Source organism: Lissotriton helveticus, chromosome 1_1, assembly GCF_964261635.1.
Source record: "Lissotriton helveticus chromosome 1_1, aLisHel1.1, whole genome shotgun sequence".
Taxonomy (NCBI): domain Eukaryota; kingdom Metazoa; phylum Chordata; class Amphibia; order Caudata; family Salamandridae; genus Lissotriton; species Lissotriton helveticus.
Genome location: NC_136057.1, coordinates 1,207,248,551 through 1,207,268,097, shown reverse-complemented (window position 1 = coordinate 1,207,268,097; position 19,547 = coordinate 1,207,248,551). Strand labels below are relative to the sequence as shown.

Genomic DNA, 19,547 nt, shown 5'->3' with positions numbered 1-19,547 from the left:
TAGTTCTGAAAAGAACTTTTTTTTAATTGTTTTTGTTGTTTTATATTTTTTTTATTATTTTTCAGAAATTTTTTTTACTTTTTTTGAATTTTTCTGAACAGTTTTATATTTTTTGGGGTTTTTCTTGGAGGGGGCAATGAAAACGATTCATTGTAAAGGGCTCAACAGGAGCAACAAAACAAAAAAAAAGTATTTATTATTTTGGGCGTTTCGTACAAACTTGCATATGATAGTCAATAGCTCTGTTGATCAGAGTGATGCTTCTTTCTCCGTAGCAAATGAATCCATCGCAAAATACGCAGATGTGTTTTACTTCACCAAATCTCATTTGTATATTTGGCACCATCTCCCTGCCCTCTGGTCCCGTTACTTCCGGTACAACAGATCTTCTGGCCATAATAGGGAGATTATCTAGGTCGTTCCGAAACTGTGCAGCACTGTAGTTGTTAGGATGCCACCTAGTCATATGGCGATGCATTGTGTAGTTTCCGAAACTGTATTTTTTCTCGGTTCCTCTGGACAGTCTATCTTGACATATAAGGCAAGTTACGTATCTTGCATTAACTTTTTTCTGACCTTTGGGAATTTTAAAAAATTGCCAAATGAAGTTTTCTTTCCGGTGAGACGTCCTGGGTTCCTCAGGCAAAAACTGCCTCTCTTCCTGCTCTTCCTCGTCTTCCTCTTCTTCCTCTTCTTGCTGAATTATAACTTGAGCAGGTGGTCCACTCTTCCTTGGATGTGGTGGAGGTGGTGGGGAAGCACCAGCTGAAGCTACTAAAGAAGCCATTGCTCAGTGATCACAAAGGGTCTTTCTCTCACAATGATGAAAGTCAGAGTGAGGAAAGAAGGAGGGATTTTCATCATTTGGGAAAAACAAGAGTTCTCAACCAATGAAAAGTGTTCATTTTAGATTATATGACCTAGTCTTACATCATTAGGAAACCAAAAGTGAAATGAACCAATGAAAAGTGTTATTACCAAGTCACATGACTTGCTGTGTTTACGTTAAGCGCTTTGCAGGGCCTCCCGGTTTGCTTCCAGAAACCTGCGCTTTGCGACTCGCTTCGCGTACCAGTTCGCTAACGTAGCACGTCATATGACGTATCACGCGACAACGTGAAACGTCATGCGGACGGGAGGCGTCACGATGTTGTTTTCTAACGCGGCACTTGCGGTAAAGAAACGTTTACCGGCTCGCGGTCTATTTCGCGGCATCAAGGTCAGCTAACGGGAAGCTTCCCGATTCGCGAAGCGGGAACGAAGAAAAAAAAATATTTTAAAAAAAAATTATTCATAAACATATAAAATATATTTTTGGATTTAAAGAAGAATACATTTTACAGCTACAGATATTAGCTGTTAAAAAACCAATGAAATTCACTGAAAAAACCATAGGTTATAGACCATATATAGTTAGGAATTAGCATTTACAAAACCTTGAAAATTCACTGAAAAAACCATAGGTTATAGACCATATATAGTTAGGAATTAGCATTTAGAAAACCTTATTTTACTCACACAAAACCATTGAAATTCCATATATAGTTAGTTGCACTAACTATATATCGCGCACCCGCAATCCACTGCTGATGATGTCACATATTACATCATTCATGACATGGTCAGTGACATCACTGATGACATCACTGATGACATCTCAAATGACATCACTGATGACATCACTGATGACATCTCAAATGACATCACTGATGACATCATGACACACCAATACCAGTTACTACATACGCACTCACTGATTCCTACGTCTACACACACATTCACTCATTCACCCATACAATGACTCATACATACAGTCACTTATTATTACAACACTATCATATGCACTCATACACCTATGCAGACAGTCACACACTGCCACTCATCCATGGAGTTAACTCACACACCAAGTCAGTCCTGTAAAGAATCAATCACACTTCCATTTCTTCATCTATACAGTTAAACACAGAACACCATACTTCAGTGACATCACTGATGACATCACTAATGACATCTGAAATGACATCACTGATGACATCATGACACACCAATACCAGTTACTACATACGCACTCACTGATTCGTACGTCTACACACACATTCACTCATTCACCCATACAATTACTCATACATACAGTCAGTTATTATTAGAACACTATCATATGCACTCATACACCTAGTCAGTCCTGTGAAGAATCAATCACACTTCGATTTCCTCATCTATAGTTAAACACAGAACACCATACTTTTCACACATATACTAACACATACTTACTCTCTTATACAATCACTGATACAAGTACACATTGATATGCACAGAGTCACACACCTCCCAGCCAGCCACACACACACTCAGTCTTCCATACATCCAGTCATTCTTCAATATGTAAAACGTATTTAAACTTTACAAAAACACACAGACACTAGATGATGTCATCAGTGATGTCATTTGAGATGTCATCAGTGATGTCATCAGTGATGTCACTGACCATGTCATGAATGATGTAATATGTGACATCATCAGCAGTGGATTGCGGGTGCGCGATATATAGTTAGTGCAACTAACTATATATGGAATTTCAATGGTTTTGTGTGAGTAAAATAAGGTTTTCTAAATGCTAATTCCTAACTATATATGGTCTATAACCTATGGGTTTTTCAGTGAATATATATATATATATATATATATATATATATATATATATACATATATATATATATACATATATATATATATTACATACATATATATATGTATTATATACATATATATATGTATTATATACATATATATATGTATTATATACATATATATTATATACACATATATATCATAATTTCAGTTTAAAAAAATGTCTAATGTGAAGAGGATCAATTATGATGTTCAATAATATTTACAGTATTTGTTGGAAGCAAATCGTAAAGTTTTTTTTACTACCTATATCAGCCACATACAACATAGAAAAGCCTCAAAACCTCAGATTATAACTGAAATAAATGTTATTACCATCTGCAAATTTCGCTGCTTTTGTGTAATTTCCATTTTCAATACAGGACATCAATTCACTTCTTTCTTCTATAGTGTGTCTTCTTAATCCATATGAGTTACCCCTTTCACACTTTTGTAGGCTGAAACAGGAGAAGCAGCTATGTTATGTACCAAGAAGATTGCCCAATCATGTGAATACTCAAATGAGTATTTAATGCAACACGTGGAGGGAGTATCAGCAATAGTTGATGATGAAAACATGAAAATCCGAATAATACACATTTGCCTTGTATTAAGAAATTCATACCATTATACTGCCATTTTAAGCACTACAAATTACAGATCTGACCACCACCATATATAATAGTACTTAAGACTGTTGATATCAAAATGATATGAGGCTAAATTAGCTTGGAGGAGTCGAATATGCGCATGGGTGATCACTAAACGCTATTAGGCCTGTTACTAAATACTGCATTTTAAAACTTAGACTGCAACTCGAATTCTTCACCATGAAAAGCTAAAAAGAAACATGACTTACCTGTAACAAGCAGTTTGTACATGTAGTGTTATAAATCTGTATGTTCTGTCTGGATTAATTTATATTTACGTTTTTTATGTTTGTTTTGTTTTTGCATGACTGCCTGGAGAGGGGAAGGATCAGCAAGATAATCGACATGCATAGTAAGGTAACGGACAGACTATTGCTGGGTAGTCCAGCTCAAGATATATTGCCTGTTTTTCTTATTTGGTTGGGGATAGCAAGCTAAACCAAGCATTTTCACACTGGTACGCATTACAATAACATTCTATTATTATTGTGTACTATATAATAGCAATTACATTTAGGAAAGCCTCACCACATGGACTGTTGTGTCACGTGCTTGGGGTGATACTGATCGGTGAAGGTACAAACCAGAAAGATGATACAAGAGAGAGGCAGATAAGCCTTTTCCTCTTCACTAGCTTTTAAAATATTAAAACAAGTAGTACGTACAAATGTAAATAGACAAAAAGATGAAAGTGGGTGCCCACACAATTGAAATGGGATTTCAACACCTTCATGCAAAACATGCATGGCTTAAATCCATATACTGTGGAATAAGCTGCCTTATCTAAGGGAAGAGGAGTAGAGAGGACAAAAACATCAAAATAAATGAATAAAACATGGGACTAAGGCAAAGTGTACTAAGTTGCTGAGCACAAGAGAAACAGGTTTTCTTACGAGCCTGCGGATAAAGTGTCCTATAGAGAGGCTATCAGGAATTATAAAAACGAAATCAGAGATAAACAAGCCATATACTTTGCGGAAAAGATTAAACTTGCAAAATCTAAACCTAAGGAAATTTATCAGATTGTGAAAACATTGACCAGGTTGCCATCACCGCCATTGACTGATGATAACTCATCTTCTCGATGCGAGGAACTGGCCAATGCTTTTTTCTTAAAAATAAATACAATCTTTCCTTCTCTGACCCAGAAACTGATTTGTCTCCACAAAAACCTAATCCGCTGACCACATCAGTGGGCGCCCCCCATAATAATTCTTTGGATCGCTTCCCAATGCTGCACCTTGACACTCTGGAGGCCTTAACAAACCAAATTAAATCAGGCTCTCCATGTGACCCTGCTCCTCCGGAGATGCTGGTCCTTGCAAATAAAGCCATTCTTCCCAATTTATTGAAGCTGTTGAATTCTTCTATTACAAGTAGGACAGTCCCACTGTCCTGGAAACACGCCATGGTCCGAGCATTGCTAAAAAAAAACAACCTTGATCCAACTAATTTTAACAACTATCGCCCGATTTCACTTTTGCCTTGGGCTACTAAGATCTCAGAGAAACACATTAACATCAGTGTGACTCAGTTCTTTGAGCATAACCAGCTGCTCGATATTTCCCAGACTGGCTTTCGCCCAAAACACGGCACGGAGACAGCCCTATTGGCAGTGACAGAAGTGACTAGGCGGATACTCGATCAGGGAGGGTCAGTGGCAGTGATCCTCCTTGATCTGAGCGCCGCCTTTGATACGGTCAACCACAACATACTTCTGGACCGCCTCCTCGACATGGGAATCTTGGGAGAAGCCCTGGAGTGGTTCAGGTCTTTTCTATCAGACCGAACCTTCCAGGTCTTTGAAGGCACATCGGTCTCCTTGAAGAAGCCGTTGGGATGTGGGGTTCCGCAGGGCTCCTCTTTGAGCCCGACGCTCTCTAATGCCTACATGAGACCGCTGGCTGGCATAGTACGTCCGCATGGTATCGACATTATCACCTATGCGGATGATACCCAGCTAGTGGTCTCTCTCGCACAAAAGAGTACCCCACTATCACAGTCCACTCTAACAATCTGTCTCGAGCAGGTTAAGAGTTGGATGACTAAATCATGCCTGAAGCTCAACGATGTTAAATCTGAGCTGATGCTCCTAGGCCCCCCAACTCTCTCCACTTTGGAGGTGTTGTGGCCTCTGAGCATGGGCACAGCTCCCACCCCCAGAGATCACATCAAAAGCCTAGGGGTGGGGTTAGATAAATCGCTGACCTTCGACATGCAGGCAACAAAAGTCTCTGCGACCTGTTTTGGCCTCCTAAGGATGGCAAAAAAAAAATCTTGCCCCTTCTTCCCTTCGAGGCAAAGCAGATAGTTTTTCAGGGCTTAATTCAATCTCGCCTAGATTTTAGCAATGCTCTGTACCTTGGGGCGCCAGAATACACCTTAAAAAAATGACAACGTACCCAGAACTGTGCGGCCCGTACCCTACTTGGTATCCCTAGGAGAATCTCAATAAAACCCGGCTTAAGAACACTACATTGGCTCCCCATTAGGGAGAGAGTCAAGTTTAAATCTTTGCACATCAGGCGTACTGGAAATTAGGCCCAGAGATCAATCACTCGCTGGTATCGCCATATGAACCATCCAAAGCTCTTCGATCCTCACACGCTTTTTTAGCTCAAACTCCAAGAATCCATAGAGCAAGGGCCGGAGGCCGTTCCTTTGCATATAATGCCCCGAAGATTTGGAACACTCTGCCACTTTATCTCAGATCAGAACCTAACCTCCTGAGTTTTCGTAAGAAACTTAAAACCTTTCTGTTTAATTAGTAGCTGATTTCCTTCCCTTCTGTTGAGCACTGATGGTAATTCTTAGCGCCTGGACGCCTCAGGGCAACTGCTAGCGCTCTATAAATATGTTTTTCATTTCATTTCATTTCAAGGGCAGAAAAAAGAAGCAGGCATGGGTGTGCATAAACACATGCAAAGGGGGAAACAACCATTTGGCAGACGCACCTATGCATGGATAATAAAAAGAGATCGGGGGTAGGGTTTGGAATGGGAGTTCAAGTGGGTTTCAGGAGGCAGAAACGATGGGGCGAGAGAAAGAGGTATTCAGGAAGGATTCCAAGATGTATGGTTCGAATATAACACCAGTACTAATACCCATGGCAGAGGAGTGGCCAATGGCAGAAAGTAAAAAGAAAAGAAGAGCTGGGTGAATGGTGGTGTTAAAAGATGTTATATAGGTTTTGGTTAAAACGAGGAGTTGAACCGGTATGTAAGAAACAGATTGAGGTAGACTTTTAGTGAGACTTGAAGGCATCAGAAATTTTGAGATGGGGCTATAGATACACAGGGTTATTAAATAAAATAAATGAAGCAATAACAACATTTGGAAATAGCTTAAAAACAAATACATGGAGCATTAGGACAGAAAGAGGCACATACATGACACTCACTAATAGGAATAATATGCTTATCAAACTAAAGTTTGGTAATTCAGGGAATAGAAACAACTTGAATACCTCACTTTTATAGAGAGATAAACCTGCATGACAATTAGAGTCATTTCTTACATTCCTCTTCATGAACTGCTTAGTCACTGTGAAGTACTTTCATTAGTAGTTTATGGAGATTATATTAGTTTCCAAATCATAATGCAAACCCAGCCCTGCATTCATCAGAGTTTCCATGTCACAGAAGGTGAAGGATGAGCCAGCTAACATTTTCCTTTTTGGAGTTTGAACTTGTTAAATAGTCACACTTTTTGCTCGGAATAACACGGAGTATCCTTCAGGGACTAGAATTGAGGCTGGAGCAGCAATGAATAAACATGTGACTCCTGCTTGGCTCAAATATGCCTCTATAGTCTTGCTTCTAAACCAAGGAAGAGGATCCATATTTCATCTGTAGAGGTGTCAGTTACTATTTTCCGGACTTACATCCTCAGGAGTATGCCTAGTGCCGGAACCTTCCTTCAGATTAGGAATAGTGATAGTGATATATGTACTGCACAATCAATCTCGATATGCTCCATTTGGCAATGTCTAAGCATCTCTTTGGCTGTGCCCTTAAGAAAACAAATGTAATGTCTGTAGTGTCTACAGACTACTTTCTGGTGATGAAAGTGATAGTTTTCTTTGAGACGTGAAAATCTGTGTAAGCACTGAGGAATAAGTCCCATGCCAAATAAAATAAAATAAAATGTTCAACCAACAATAAGGTCTTCAGTTCAATGATCCCGAGGACAATGTTATTACCATGGGAAAACGACAAAATCAATCCTACAATCTTTGTTGTATGGAATAAATGTTGAAGTCCTTACTTTAGGCATTTTAATTCCTGAAATAGTGTTGGCTAGAAGGTAGGAGGAAAAACCTTTTTTCCTTCTCCAAGAAGGACCTCAACAATAACACTGTACTCATGGACGTGTTTCCTAAATACAAGTGCACTGTAACTGAAGAGAACACCAGCCTCTTCCTGTCTTTAGTAACAAATACTGCATTATGTGATCGATTTTAAAACACAGAATTTTGCGTTCCCCGTTGGGATTCCAAAGTAATTTCCACTTCATGACAAATACATTGATGAAATGTGTCCTAAGCATTCCATGTTGATGTACCACTGTTCACTAGAGTCTAATGGCCATATCATGAGAGCGCCAAGGGTGAGTCGTTGCGCTATATCAAGTATCCTTTAACAAAAAATAACATAAGAGTGATCTTAATTCAGTCTTGTGTTTTAATCCACCAGCAATAAACATGTAGGAACTATAGTTTTACTTTTCTACACCACAGGTTGAAGTCCCGGTATGCTTATCAAAGAAAATAGTATGTGAATGTAGATAATCCATGACATGGGGTCAATTTGACACTTACAGCTCAATATTTCAGCGACCACATGTTATAACCCAAGTACTGCTGAGTCAAATATGTTGACATTGGAATGGTGAATGTTATCTCTGTGTCTCTCTCTATCTTTAGAGAGCATCTACATTATCAATGGCACTACCCTGAAGGGATAAACTGCTATTCTAATAAGTGGGGAGAAGACATTATTTACTTGCCTGTCACATCTGGATACATTGGCCTCTACATGAGCCAGTGTCTATGTTTGAATGGGTTGCAAATAAGAGAACATGCTAGGGAAACAAGTTACCATTAACACTCTTTCTGTTGGGTACTCTAATTAACCACAGATTCCTCACCTTTAGAACGCTCCAGGGCAGCGGACTAGATCCAGATATATTTTCCACAATGCTCCAGCGTGTTGGCAGGAGGCACCATGTGGCTCTGCAGTGACTTCGACCAACCCATGAAGAGACTGACCGGGGCGACACGTAAGTACCACTTGTGCGCACTGATGTCAGACATGAGTATCTCACAAATTGTTGATGAAAGTGTGTTTTTTTTTATTTAAAACCTTATGATGGTCACAAGTCCACTCCATAGAATAAGGAAGCAGAAGGGCAGTGACAAATCTGGGTTAGACTATCCACCAGAAAGAGCATCAAAGGTGATTTGTTCATTTGTTGAGTACTTCTATGTCAGGAACGGAGGTGAGGATAATGCTTTCTTCCTTCCCGTTAATATACATTATTTCAAAACAGCAGCCATTTTAAAACATTTCAAAACTACTTTTCACATGAACATTAGGGGAAAAACAGTTCATAAGTCCTTCTTTAATGTGCGCAGCATGGTCCCAAACATAGTCCTTTGTCACTGCTTGTACTTCCTCTTTCTTTGCTGCTCAGCAGCAGGTTAAGGTCTCTCTTTTGTTTCTCTGGTTTTCCCAGGCAGTTTGAATTCGTTTTTCGTCAACTTAATGCTGTTGGAGCCCGTATTGTATATGATCTAACACATCACTTGTAAGCTGTCTTTTTTCTTTTCAGACCCCCTTCGAGTCGCGGGAGGGTGCTCCTTGTGCAACTGGGCCCATTATCAGCTGAATTGGGGTGCGGCCTTTCACAAGCTAGAGGGCACTGCTGCAGTGAGTTTCACTGGCTCCATGCAGCATCTCTCTCTCCCATTCAAAGAAGGTGTGTGCGCACCGCTAGAGCCTGCAGACTGTAGAGCCTTGTCCCACTGCCCAGGGTGAGGATGGGTCTGTAATTTCCCTGCATTTTTCTTTCCAACCCCCTGCTGGGGTCTGCACTATGTGCGCTTCGGCTGACACCCTACGGGGTAGTACTGTAACTCAGGCCCTGACAGCCAGTGTGGGACACATCCCCGTACAGTGAAGCCCTACAATGTGTGTGTGTGTGCCCCTGGGGCAGGTGTCCTCCCTACTGTGTGACTCTGATCTCAACACATTGTCGACTGGGCTCCCTCCCAGCTCCATAGTTTGGCAATCTTGCGTATAATCATGGAGGGGTTACCTCAACCATACAAATAGAGTGCTGTTTCATAACAGTACCAAGGAAAACACTCAGGATGGGGTAATATATAACATTGAAAGGCAATCATCCCAGGCTACATAAAGGACTCACTGTTCTTCCTCCAGTGGGATGAAGATTTCTATGAGGCTACTGACACCTCTATCTATAGGGCAGTGAACGAGCTCATGGGGCCAATGGAACAACGCCTCTCAGATAAGAATGCAGAGGAGTGTGCAAAAATTGCTAAAAGTACTACACACACCCTGGAAAAGGCTCGCCAAAATGCCCAGTGTTCCCCACGCCTGAAGAAGAAATGCGAGGAAGGAGGACACAGAGATGCGTTTGCATGCCTTAAACAAGCTTTTCTAGCCAAATCAGCCCCTCAGGAAGGCCCCATTGAGCCAGCACTGGCCAAACCAGCAGGCTAGAAACCCCCAGTGGACTCAGAAAATTGCATGGGCTCCTTGAGGCCTTGGTGCCCCCAGCTTCCGATCCCACTCCCCCTCAGGAGGATGATTCAGACATGCTAGATCCGGATATCATCCATCTGACATCAGCAGTGTGAGCCCCAGAAGACAAAGTGGCAAAGTTTATTGTGGAGCGGCTCCGCAAACCCTTGTTAGAAGGAGGCATGAAATTGCCTTGGGCGGAGTGTCCACAGCCTACCCTGGAGGGAAAGGTAGCCCTCACTCCGATATAGACTCCAAAATGGCCCCCTTCCTAGCTAATTACATGAAAGACCCTAAGAGACAGGCGCAGATGTAGTGCAGGTGCTGAATTTTCTGTCCAGCCTAGCGGAGGAAGTGTTAGCATATTGTTCGATTAGCACATACAGGTCTGCTATTGCAATGGGACATGCTCCCATTGACGAGGCCTCAGTGGGAGAACATCCTTTTGTTTGCTAGTTGCTTACTGGCATTCACCGATCTCTTCCTCGAAATCACGTTATTCAGTGCTTTGGGACGTGAACTTGATTCTGAAACCTTTTCCTGTCATGGCATCAGAATAGGTTTTTATCCACTAAATAACTTTCAGCTAAATTAGCAATGCTTCTCTGCCTTATTTCATGCAGGCAGGTTTCGGATGTGCGCGACTTGAATATTACAGCCAGGTATTGTCGCCGGACGGAGTAGTTTTTGCGGTAAATATACGTACCAAGGCAAATACTTGTACAATAACTTACCCAGTTTTCAGTGACTAACCCAAAATGTGTATTGTGCGCTGGCTCAAAGCATATGAGAAAATGACTGAAGAGTTCTGCCCTCCGGGCAAAAAGAAGCATCTCACTGCACTGAGTAAACCATACAAAGCGGTGTTGCACCCTGCAATAGCCCGATGAGTCCGTTGGGTGATCCAAGAAGCTGGCATAGATGCCAAAGTGTTTGGAGCGCATTCCGCAAGGGGAGCAATGGCTTCCAAAGCTTTCTGTCTAGGGGCACGCTTAGTGGATCTAATGTGTGCAGCAGATTGGTCATCAGACTCTACTTTTGAGAGTTTCTATTTTAAGCCGGTAGTGAAAATGGCTCAATTGGTGGTGAGTAAGCTTTGAACTAGCATAATCCTTGCCTCCGGTGCGGACACAGAATTAAAGTTTGCCTAGCTATGTGAAGGTAAGTTTTAATTCTATGAAGAACATGGAGGCGAGGATTATTCCACTAGGTAGTCTAGCGAGACACAGACACTCTCCGATTTAAAGTAAGTAGTTTGGTTTTCCATGGTAAAGATTACAGTCCTATAACTTACAGTTGTTAAGTCTGTCAAGTTCTTCCTGTCTTTGTATGCAGTAATGGCTTTAGTGTTACCTGCTTTTTACCTATGATGGTTTGAAACAATTACTGACAAAGCATGTCTTTGGAGGAAAGAATAGATCAAAACAGGATGTGTGGAATGTAACTAATGGCATGATTTGTGCAAAGAAGGAGGGAGTACAATCAGCAACAGAAGACTATGTTTGGGACCCCACTGTGACTTATGAACTGTTTGTTTTCCCGAGTGTTCATGGCAAAAGTAGTTTTGAAAGGTTTTAAAATGGCTGCTGTTTTGAAATAATGTATAAAAAAAGCAAATGAAGAAAGCAGAATCCTCACTTCTGTATGCTTAGTAGAATTGAAATTTACCATCACACACTAGGCAAATTTTGATTCTAACCGAAGATTCAACGCACTTTAGAACAGATCTATAGCAGGACCTCACAAAAAGGCAGAGGGTCTGTCTGAGGAGTGGACTCAGACCAAAATGTCTTGTACAAACGAGCGAGTGAAGTGACCTTCCCACCTCATCTGACCATCAAGGCAGATCAGGTGGACAAATGCATCAACACCCACCTCAAAACCTGGCAGATGTCCCAAACCAGTACTCCTCGCCCCACTGCCACTGTGGTGCTATTGGCTCTCGTGGAATGATTTTGTAGACCTTCAGGAGGCAGTTTCTTGGTCAGTGCCTAACAGATTTTGATGGAGAAGACTATTTATCTTGACAAGGACCTTTTCTGCACACCCTTCCATTTCTTTTCTCCAGAAAACTCCACAAATAACAGATTGTCAACACAATGCTTCTTTGTGCAGAAACGTAGAAGCTCAGCAACTATTTGTGGTTGAGCTGAAGAAGCCTCGCATCCTCTATTGAGGTGTGAAGCAGGGTGGAAAACACAGGTAGAGTACAAGTGAGTATCTCATGTGAAAAGGAGTCACAACGTCTGGGAAGAAGGCGCCGCCTAAGTTCTCAGTACCACTTTGTCTAGTGAAAAGGTGGTGTAAGGTTGTTGCACCGAAAGTGTCTGCAGTTAAATCACACAGTACACTGGCTTGATGGCAATGAGAAAAACATCTTGTTCGTCAGAAGTCACATCAAGGAACTGCACAGTGGCTCAAATTTGTGCCCATAAGAAATCTCAGAACTAAATTTGAATCCCTTTCCGGCATGATACAAGGTTTTGAGGAAAACCTATGAATTAAACCTCTTTGAAACTCATCACAACCGGAGATATGAGTAAGGAAAGTTGGTCAGATAAATACAATAAAGCCTAAGGGGCCTACAAATAACATTACGGTGACCACCCCAAAGCTGTGCTGGACCTACAATAGGACTGATAACAAAACATCTGAGACTTTGAATGCAAAGAGTTGGGCGCCAGCCAGGTAATTTTTCCCAGGGCTCAGCACAGTCTGATTTTGTGGAAAGGAGTCTGGGCCCAAGAATGACATGAACCAACTTGGTCAGTAAGACAAAATAATGTAATTTCTTCCACTCAATTTCTGCACATGGAGGTGTATGGTTGGAAGGACAAGGCACAAGACCCTGTTCTGTTGCTGAGACAGTAATTTTTCATTAAGTGGTAGCTAGACCGAAGGGCAAACGCTCAGGCCTAAGAAGCTCTGGGTAACATGCTCTTCTGGTAAAAAATGGGGCTATCCTCTTGTATCCAATTATGAGGTCATCAAAATGACTTCGGACTGATCTGTCCCGATTTTCCTCAGAACACAAAGCAGGAGAGGCAGTGGCGGCAAGGAGTACTGGAAACCCATGTCCTAACACAGCTGGAATGTGTCTCCTAGTCACTTTCCTGGGGGAAACACAAGTGAGAAATTGGACACTGCACATTTATTTCTAGCTCTTTGACATACCTCCAATTAAGAAATTGTTGCCCAGAGATTTTAATTTATGTTTTTGTATCATTAGAGAAGCAATGCCAGACCGAATTTTTCAGTATGGCATTTTTAAAAATGACAAATGTGTTGCAGTGATAATGTAATATTTCAGGAACCATGAGACCTACTTACTTTATTTTTGGGTCAAAACATAGGTTTTGAGTGTCAAGAAGTCTTATAGAAACAGAAAATAATGCCTCAAGCAACCCGTCTACCATTTTCCAAAATGGCGCTCTATAATGATGTGTTTTAGCCATTACATTGATCATTTATTTTAATGCTGTTTTTGTTTCAGGTTTTCGGTTGATTCAAATTCATAAACATGAGCGAAGCAGGTGGTAGCAGAGGATCTTTACCTCCCAACAGAGTGTTGTTAACTACAAAATCTGAGGACTCCAACAAAGAAAAATGTATCATATGCCAAACTAATCAGAAAGAAAAGCTATCAAATGTGGTTGGACAGAAGAGAGATTGAGATGCTGCAGAAATATAGCAAGACAAAGCTCACAACAGATTGAAACTGATTGGTGAAGAGGAACAAATACGTTATCATTGTAACAACAAATGGTACAAGTCGTATACAATGGAAAAAAGTCTGGAAACAAATAATCAAAAAATAGCAGGATCCGGTGAATCACAAAAAGAATCTGCGTCTTTTAAGAAAGCGATGATGACCAAACCCAATGCCTATCCACTTAGAAGATCGATGGCTACCTCTCGTCCACTTTCAACAACTGATCAGAAAGCAGAGGATATTCAATGTGTTATCTGTGGTTTAGCCAGAACAAGGGCCAAAGGGATTGGCGAAAGAACAAAGTAGAGAATATGAGAGTCTCAAAGGACAAGCATGTTTTTATCTGCAGATACTTTCCTCCAAGATTAAGTTTTAGCAGAGCAGCTGATCTTAACGGCAATGTGAAAGTATTTGAAGGGGATTTGTATGTCCATCCAAACGGCATGTGCGCATACAATCGAAAATATGAATGTACAATGAATTCCCAGCAACAACATAACCACTAGCATTCAGTTAACTTTGTACTCTTTGAAAAACACAAATTAAGTATTAAAGCCTATCTTGAGTGCTGGCTACGGGTTCACACTCAGTGAGATTTGAAAAATAATGGCCAACATTGATGAAACTGTAATTATTCATAATAATGAAATTAAGATTTTTCTGGTGAGAATGTACAATGACAGAATTCGTTTTTGTCAGTCTAACAAAAAGAAAGAGCCTCTTATGGTGTTCTTAGCTGATTTGTCTCCTGAAGTTCTTGCTGCCAAAATAGGATCACAGGATGCAGTAAACTCACCAGGAACTATTTTAAGAAACGTTCTGAAAGATTTAGAGTTTGGGCTCAATGACAAATTTTGTGATGCCCCAGAGTTCCGCAAATCATGGGGAGTCAACAAGACGGAGACGGCATGAGGTCGGGTAGGTGTACGGGCTTCCTTTCCTACGAGGAACTGTCGCGAGGGACCCACAGCCGATTCTCATGGGAATTTCTTCCCGCTTAATTTAGAATACTACTTCCTTCCTTCCTATGTGGCACTAGATCAATAACGACAAGCCATGTATCTGGTCTATCTATCACTACACGCTTTTCTGGTCCTGAAGAAGCGCAGGGGATCTCCTCCTGAAACCGTTACATTGTGCGAAACATGTCAACCTAAGAAACATATCCACTAGGGGTGTGTCACAAACCTATCTACAGAGGGCCATTACATCCTTCACAGCAGCACCGCCTTCTGAGTTTTTACTAACGACAGAGGGACTATTTTCTCCCATAAATTTTCCAAGCACCCATCCAGTTATTTTTTAACTCCACATTAGGACATCACTGCCACTCACCCCCAAGCACCATTACGGCTTTATCTAAAAGATCTCCAAATAAGCGACCCTTCGGGAGACCCGTAGGGTGATTGCAGCACCGGCCCGACGAGGAGCAATAGCCCAATGAAGAAGCATAACATACTTCAGGGTGTGTGAGGGCATCAAGAAAAGGACACACTGTCCCCAACAACCAAGGTAGTAGAACGACAACAGCTTTTTGTCTTTGCTTCTCTCTGATATGAACAGTGACTCTCGTTGGTTGTATAAGCAAAGGAGTAAAAGACAATTCCACGAACCGGGAGGCTTTTGCTGTGCAAATGTAATGCCTTTTCCAAATCATGTTTTATGAATTACATCACTGTAAAAAGAAAACTCTGCTAAACATGACTGCCCACGGGCAAACCTAGAGAGCTAATCGCTTAAATGAATAGGATTGGTGAATCAACAAGTTATAATGTCATAGCACAGAGCAGGAACTTGTTAGCAGCTCATGCTGTAAAATCTTGTGAATCCAACAGCACACCACTTCCAAGTAACTTTACTAGGAAAGGATTTACAATTGCTGCTCTTGATTATTTAGATTTTAAAGGCAGCTCTTCTTTGTCTGGAATATCTAGCACACATGATACTGCCTAGGTGCTTTTTCAAGACTGTACCAATGAAGTAGCTGTTGGCAAACAGCTGTGTCAGCTGTAGGCACAAACAAAGCTTCAAACTTACAACCCAACTGCCTTGCCAGCATATGCAAAATCCCTACATGCCATCAACACGTTTCAGTCTACCAGAAAGTTTAAAAGTGGCTGAGGGCATGGATTTTCTTCGACGTACCTGGTCCAAAAAGCTGATTTAACTAAATTTATCATATCACTTATTTGGTGCGACTGAAAGATGAAGAAAAGCCAGTTCCTCAATGGGCTGAAATTCATGCTCTGATCTCCCAGAATACCATCCCACTAAAGACTGTTTTTTTACCAGTAATACTAGCTCCAGTCACAAACTACGCAACAATATACACAGCTCTACAAGATTTCCGAAATGTGTGTGCTCAGCTGGTAGGCCATCCTATCATGCCAATTTTCTGCGAAGAAGTTGTCTTCTGTATTGTAGCTAGGAGAGGCCTGAATGGTCCTCGGGTAGCCTGGGCTACAGATAATTTAACCCTTTAAGTGCTGCTGTCGGCCAACGGTCGTCACGAGCACTACCTCCCCAGTGCTGCGCACGACCGTTGGCCGACAGGCCAGCATTCGTTATTCGAACGTTCAGCACTGGGCGCTGAACGTTCCACGCTGCGAAGGTGTTAAGAACAGTTTAAGTCAAAAAACATTAATTCAAGATAGTCCTGGAGGGACTCAGATACTTAACCTATACGGACACAAGGTTTTATTTGGAATGATAACTCATTTATTATCTGCATAAATAGAGTATCATATATTTAGACAGTATTTCTAGTGCTCACATAGAAAAGTGGGAGCGCGTGAAGTGAGGGTATATTGGTGACATTTTTAAAAAATACATAGCATTTGGAAAACAACAATAATTGTCAAAACTATGCAGTAAAATGAATGTGATAATGGAGTTTTTGCTGGAGGGGTCGACGGTGTTTCGATCTCAAACAATTAAGATCATCATCAGGACGTGTGCATGTGAGCAATTAGATATGAGACTGAAGGAGCCCAAGAGGGGGAAGAGCTTGGGGCCGGATGAGTCGTGAAAGTTCGCCGGCCTGTTGGATAGTAAGAGTTGGCAATTTAATATCCATTACAAGTTGGTGCAAGTCGTGCCGCTGGTGCACGCTTCGTTAGCTTCTCCGGTGTCAAGGATTTGGAGACCCTCTAGGGGCAGAGAATAAGGTGGGCACCTGTTTTAATTAGGGGTGGAGGCTGCTCGTCTAGGCGTCTAGTGGCAATTAGGTTTGTGCAGTTTCAGTCGGCGGGGTGGACCGGAGCATTCCGGTGCCAATAGCGGAGTTGATCCGTATCGGACCATTGTTTATACTCACCAACTCTATACTACCCCGGGTCTCAAAACTGGGGTTCCCTTGTTCTTTAAAACATATTCCGTATTGTAGCTGACATTTTATGAGCAATCCAGTAGAATTTGATCATCTTCATCGAATGATTAGCATTTTCAACATGACAAATGCTTTGTTGCAGTGTGCAGAAAGTTCTCAGTGGATGTGGCATAGACAAAGCACTATTGAGGCTGAAATCTTTGGAAGCGAAACAAGTCAGTCAGTATTGCGTATAACTCATTATGTTAGTCTGTTACAAGGTATGCCCATCATATCTGAGGCTATAAAAACATTGCATGGAATGCTTTCTGGAACAAAAATGACAAATTAGGTTTTGCATATCATATCTCAGGATTGAACAAGGCACAGGGTGCACTTCATTCAAAATACATGAGTTTGTCAAGGAATGTGGAGAAAAATCAGAACTTTGCTAGTACTGTGGAAATGTTTTACAAAAGATAGCTCCAGTGAAATACTTGGTAGATACTGATCGGGAAGGTGATTGAGGGCTGCACATGAGGACTGTGAAGTCACTGATTACTGTGTTTCGCGAATTCCACTGCATAAACTACCCTAGATATGGGTCCTGGTATTTCGAAAGAGTGAAGAAGCTAGAGGTGGAAAAACCACTCCTCTACAGAAAATTCATCCAATGACATTTTGTAGTGAAAGACAGAGAGGGAAGGTCAATGCTGTAGCTTCAGATATGTTCAAAATGGTTCCAATCGAGTTATAGTACTGTCAAATGACACAGATGATATTATTGTGCTACTTGGATCTGTTGCAAGGTTCATTAGTCAAGGATTGTCAGCGTTTTGTAAACGTTAAGGAACAGATGAGAAAGGACACTTTATCCTGCTTCATATTCTATACAAGAAACATGACCCAGAGATGCCCAGTGTTCTTATCAAGGCACATAGTCTTACTGGTGATGACACTATGAGCAAAACAGAAACAAAACTTGGAGCTTTTAACTGCTGAACCTGTGAAGTTTCTAAAAGGATTTGCTGAGACAGAAGAAGAATGTGAGACTTTAAAGACGTAGAAAAATATCTTGTTCGTGTGTGGAAAACAAAGTCTGACTGTCATACATTTGACGATGTTTGCTATAATGAGTTTAAGAGATCAGTCTCTCTAAGTGGCCCTCCAGCGACATCATATTCTGTGCATGGAGACATTAAGAGCATTTTACTTCATCAGATGATGATGTGATCCGTTTTGGATCATGGATATGTAGAGAAAGATTCATGTGAATTTGGTTTGGAAAATATTGTTGGGGTGCTAGAACTTACGAAATTTCTAAAGCCTCAACCCACAGAACATACAAGTACATGTACTAGCAAAACCTGTGCAATAAAAAGATGTCTCTCTCGATAAGCTCTTCTTAAATGTTCAACATTCTGCAAATGTACCAGGAGTGATTGCCAAAACAAATAAAGTGAAATAGGAAAATGTGTCTAAAACAGGAGTGAAACATTTTCTTTCATATTCAGATCATAAACATTGTTTAGTGTATATATATATAAAAGGATGAAAAACCAGTATTATTTGTTTTAGAGGTCTCATGGTTGCTGAAATATATCATCATCACTGCAACACAACCGCCATTTTTAAAAATGCTGTCCAGAAAAATTGGACCCAGATCAGCAATGTCTACCCAAGCTAAATTACTTCTCTAATTATCCAAAAATGAAAATCTCTGGACAATTATTTTTACAGAGGTATAACAAGGGGCTGGGATTAATTTTCCCAGGTGGCGAATAGATCAGACTGAGGCATACCCCATTGGTTAAAGATGACACTTCCCACAGGAAGAGATACCACTTATGAGCCACCAGCCGAGGTCTGCTCACCTCATCTGAGATGGTTGGCTACCAGAAAGATGTTCTGCTGGTCCGGTGATTTACAAAAGCTTAAGCCAGGGGGTCTCAAACCTTTTTTGTAATAAGAGCTACTTGTAATCAATAAAATCATCTTGAGCTACTAATATCATTAGTGTTGCAAGAGTGACCACATCAGAGAAGATTTAGTTAGTGGCCACAATATGTACAACTACCCACAGTGATCACCTCTGTGCATCAGGCAGGGTAAGCCTTTGCCAATTTTGAATGCCTTTACGTGGGTAATACAAAACGGCCATAGCTTAAATGCCCCTCACACGAATGATTTATCACTCAAGTATCAGCTTTATACCGATTTTGGAAATGCAAACATCAGCTTATCAGTTCTGAAAATGCACACATTCCCATTCCTAATACACTTTCAATACAGTCAGTAGAGCAAAATCTTCTTATTTAGGAAGTTGGAATGGACACAGTTGAGCTACTGACAAGTAACTGGAGAGCTACCAGTAGCTCAAGAGGGTACTCATTGGAGAAGCCTGCTTTAGGGTCTAATGCGACAGAAAATGGACTCCACTCCGC

The 19,547-nt window shown here is 41.1% G+C and overlaps 1 protein-coding gene across 2 annotated transcripts in view; it reads right to left on the bottom strand.

The window, feature by feature from the left end:
• BRD1 (bromodomain containing 1) overlaps nt 1–19,547 on the bottom strand; it is a 552,010-nt gene that overhangs the window by 189,906 nt on the left and 342,557 nt on the right. For both annotated transcript variants that reach the window (XM_078679620.1, XM_078679628.1), the window contains exon 10: nt 3,004–3,125. In XM_078679620.1, coding sequence (XP_078535746.1) covers nt 3,004–3,125 — 122 coding nt within the window. The remainder of the gene's footprint in view (nt 1–3,003; nt 3,126–19,547) is intronic.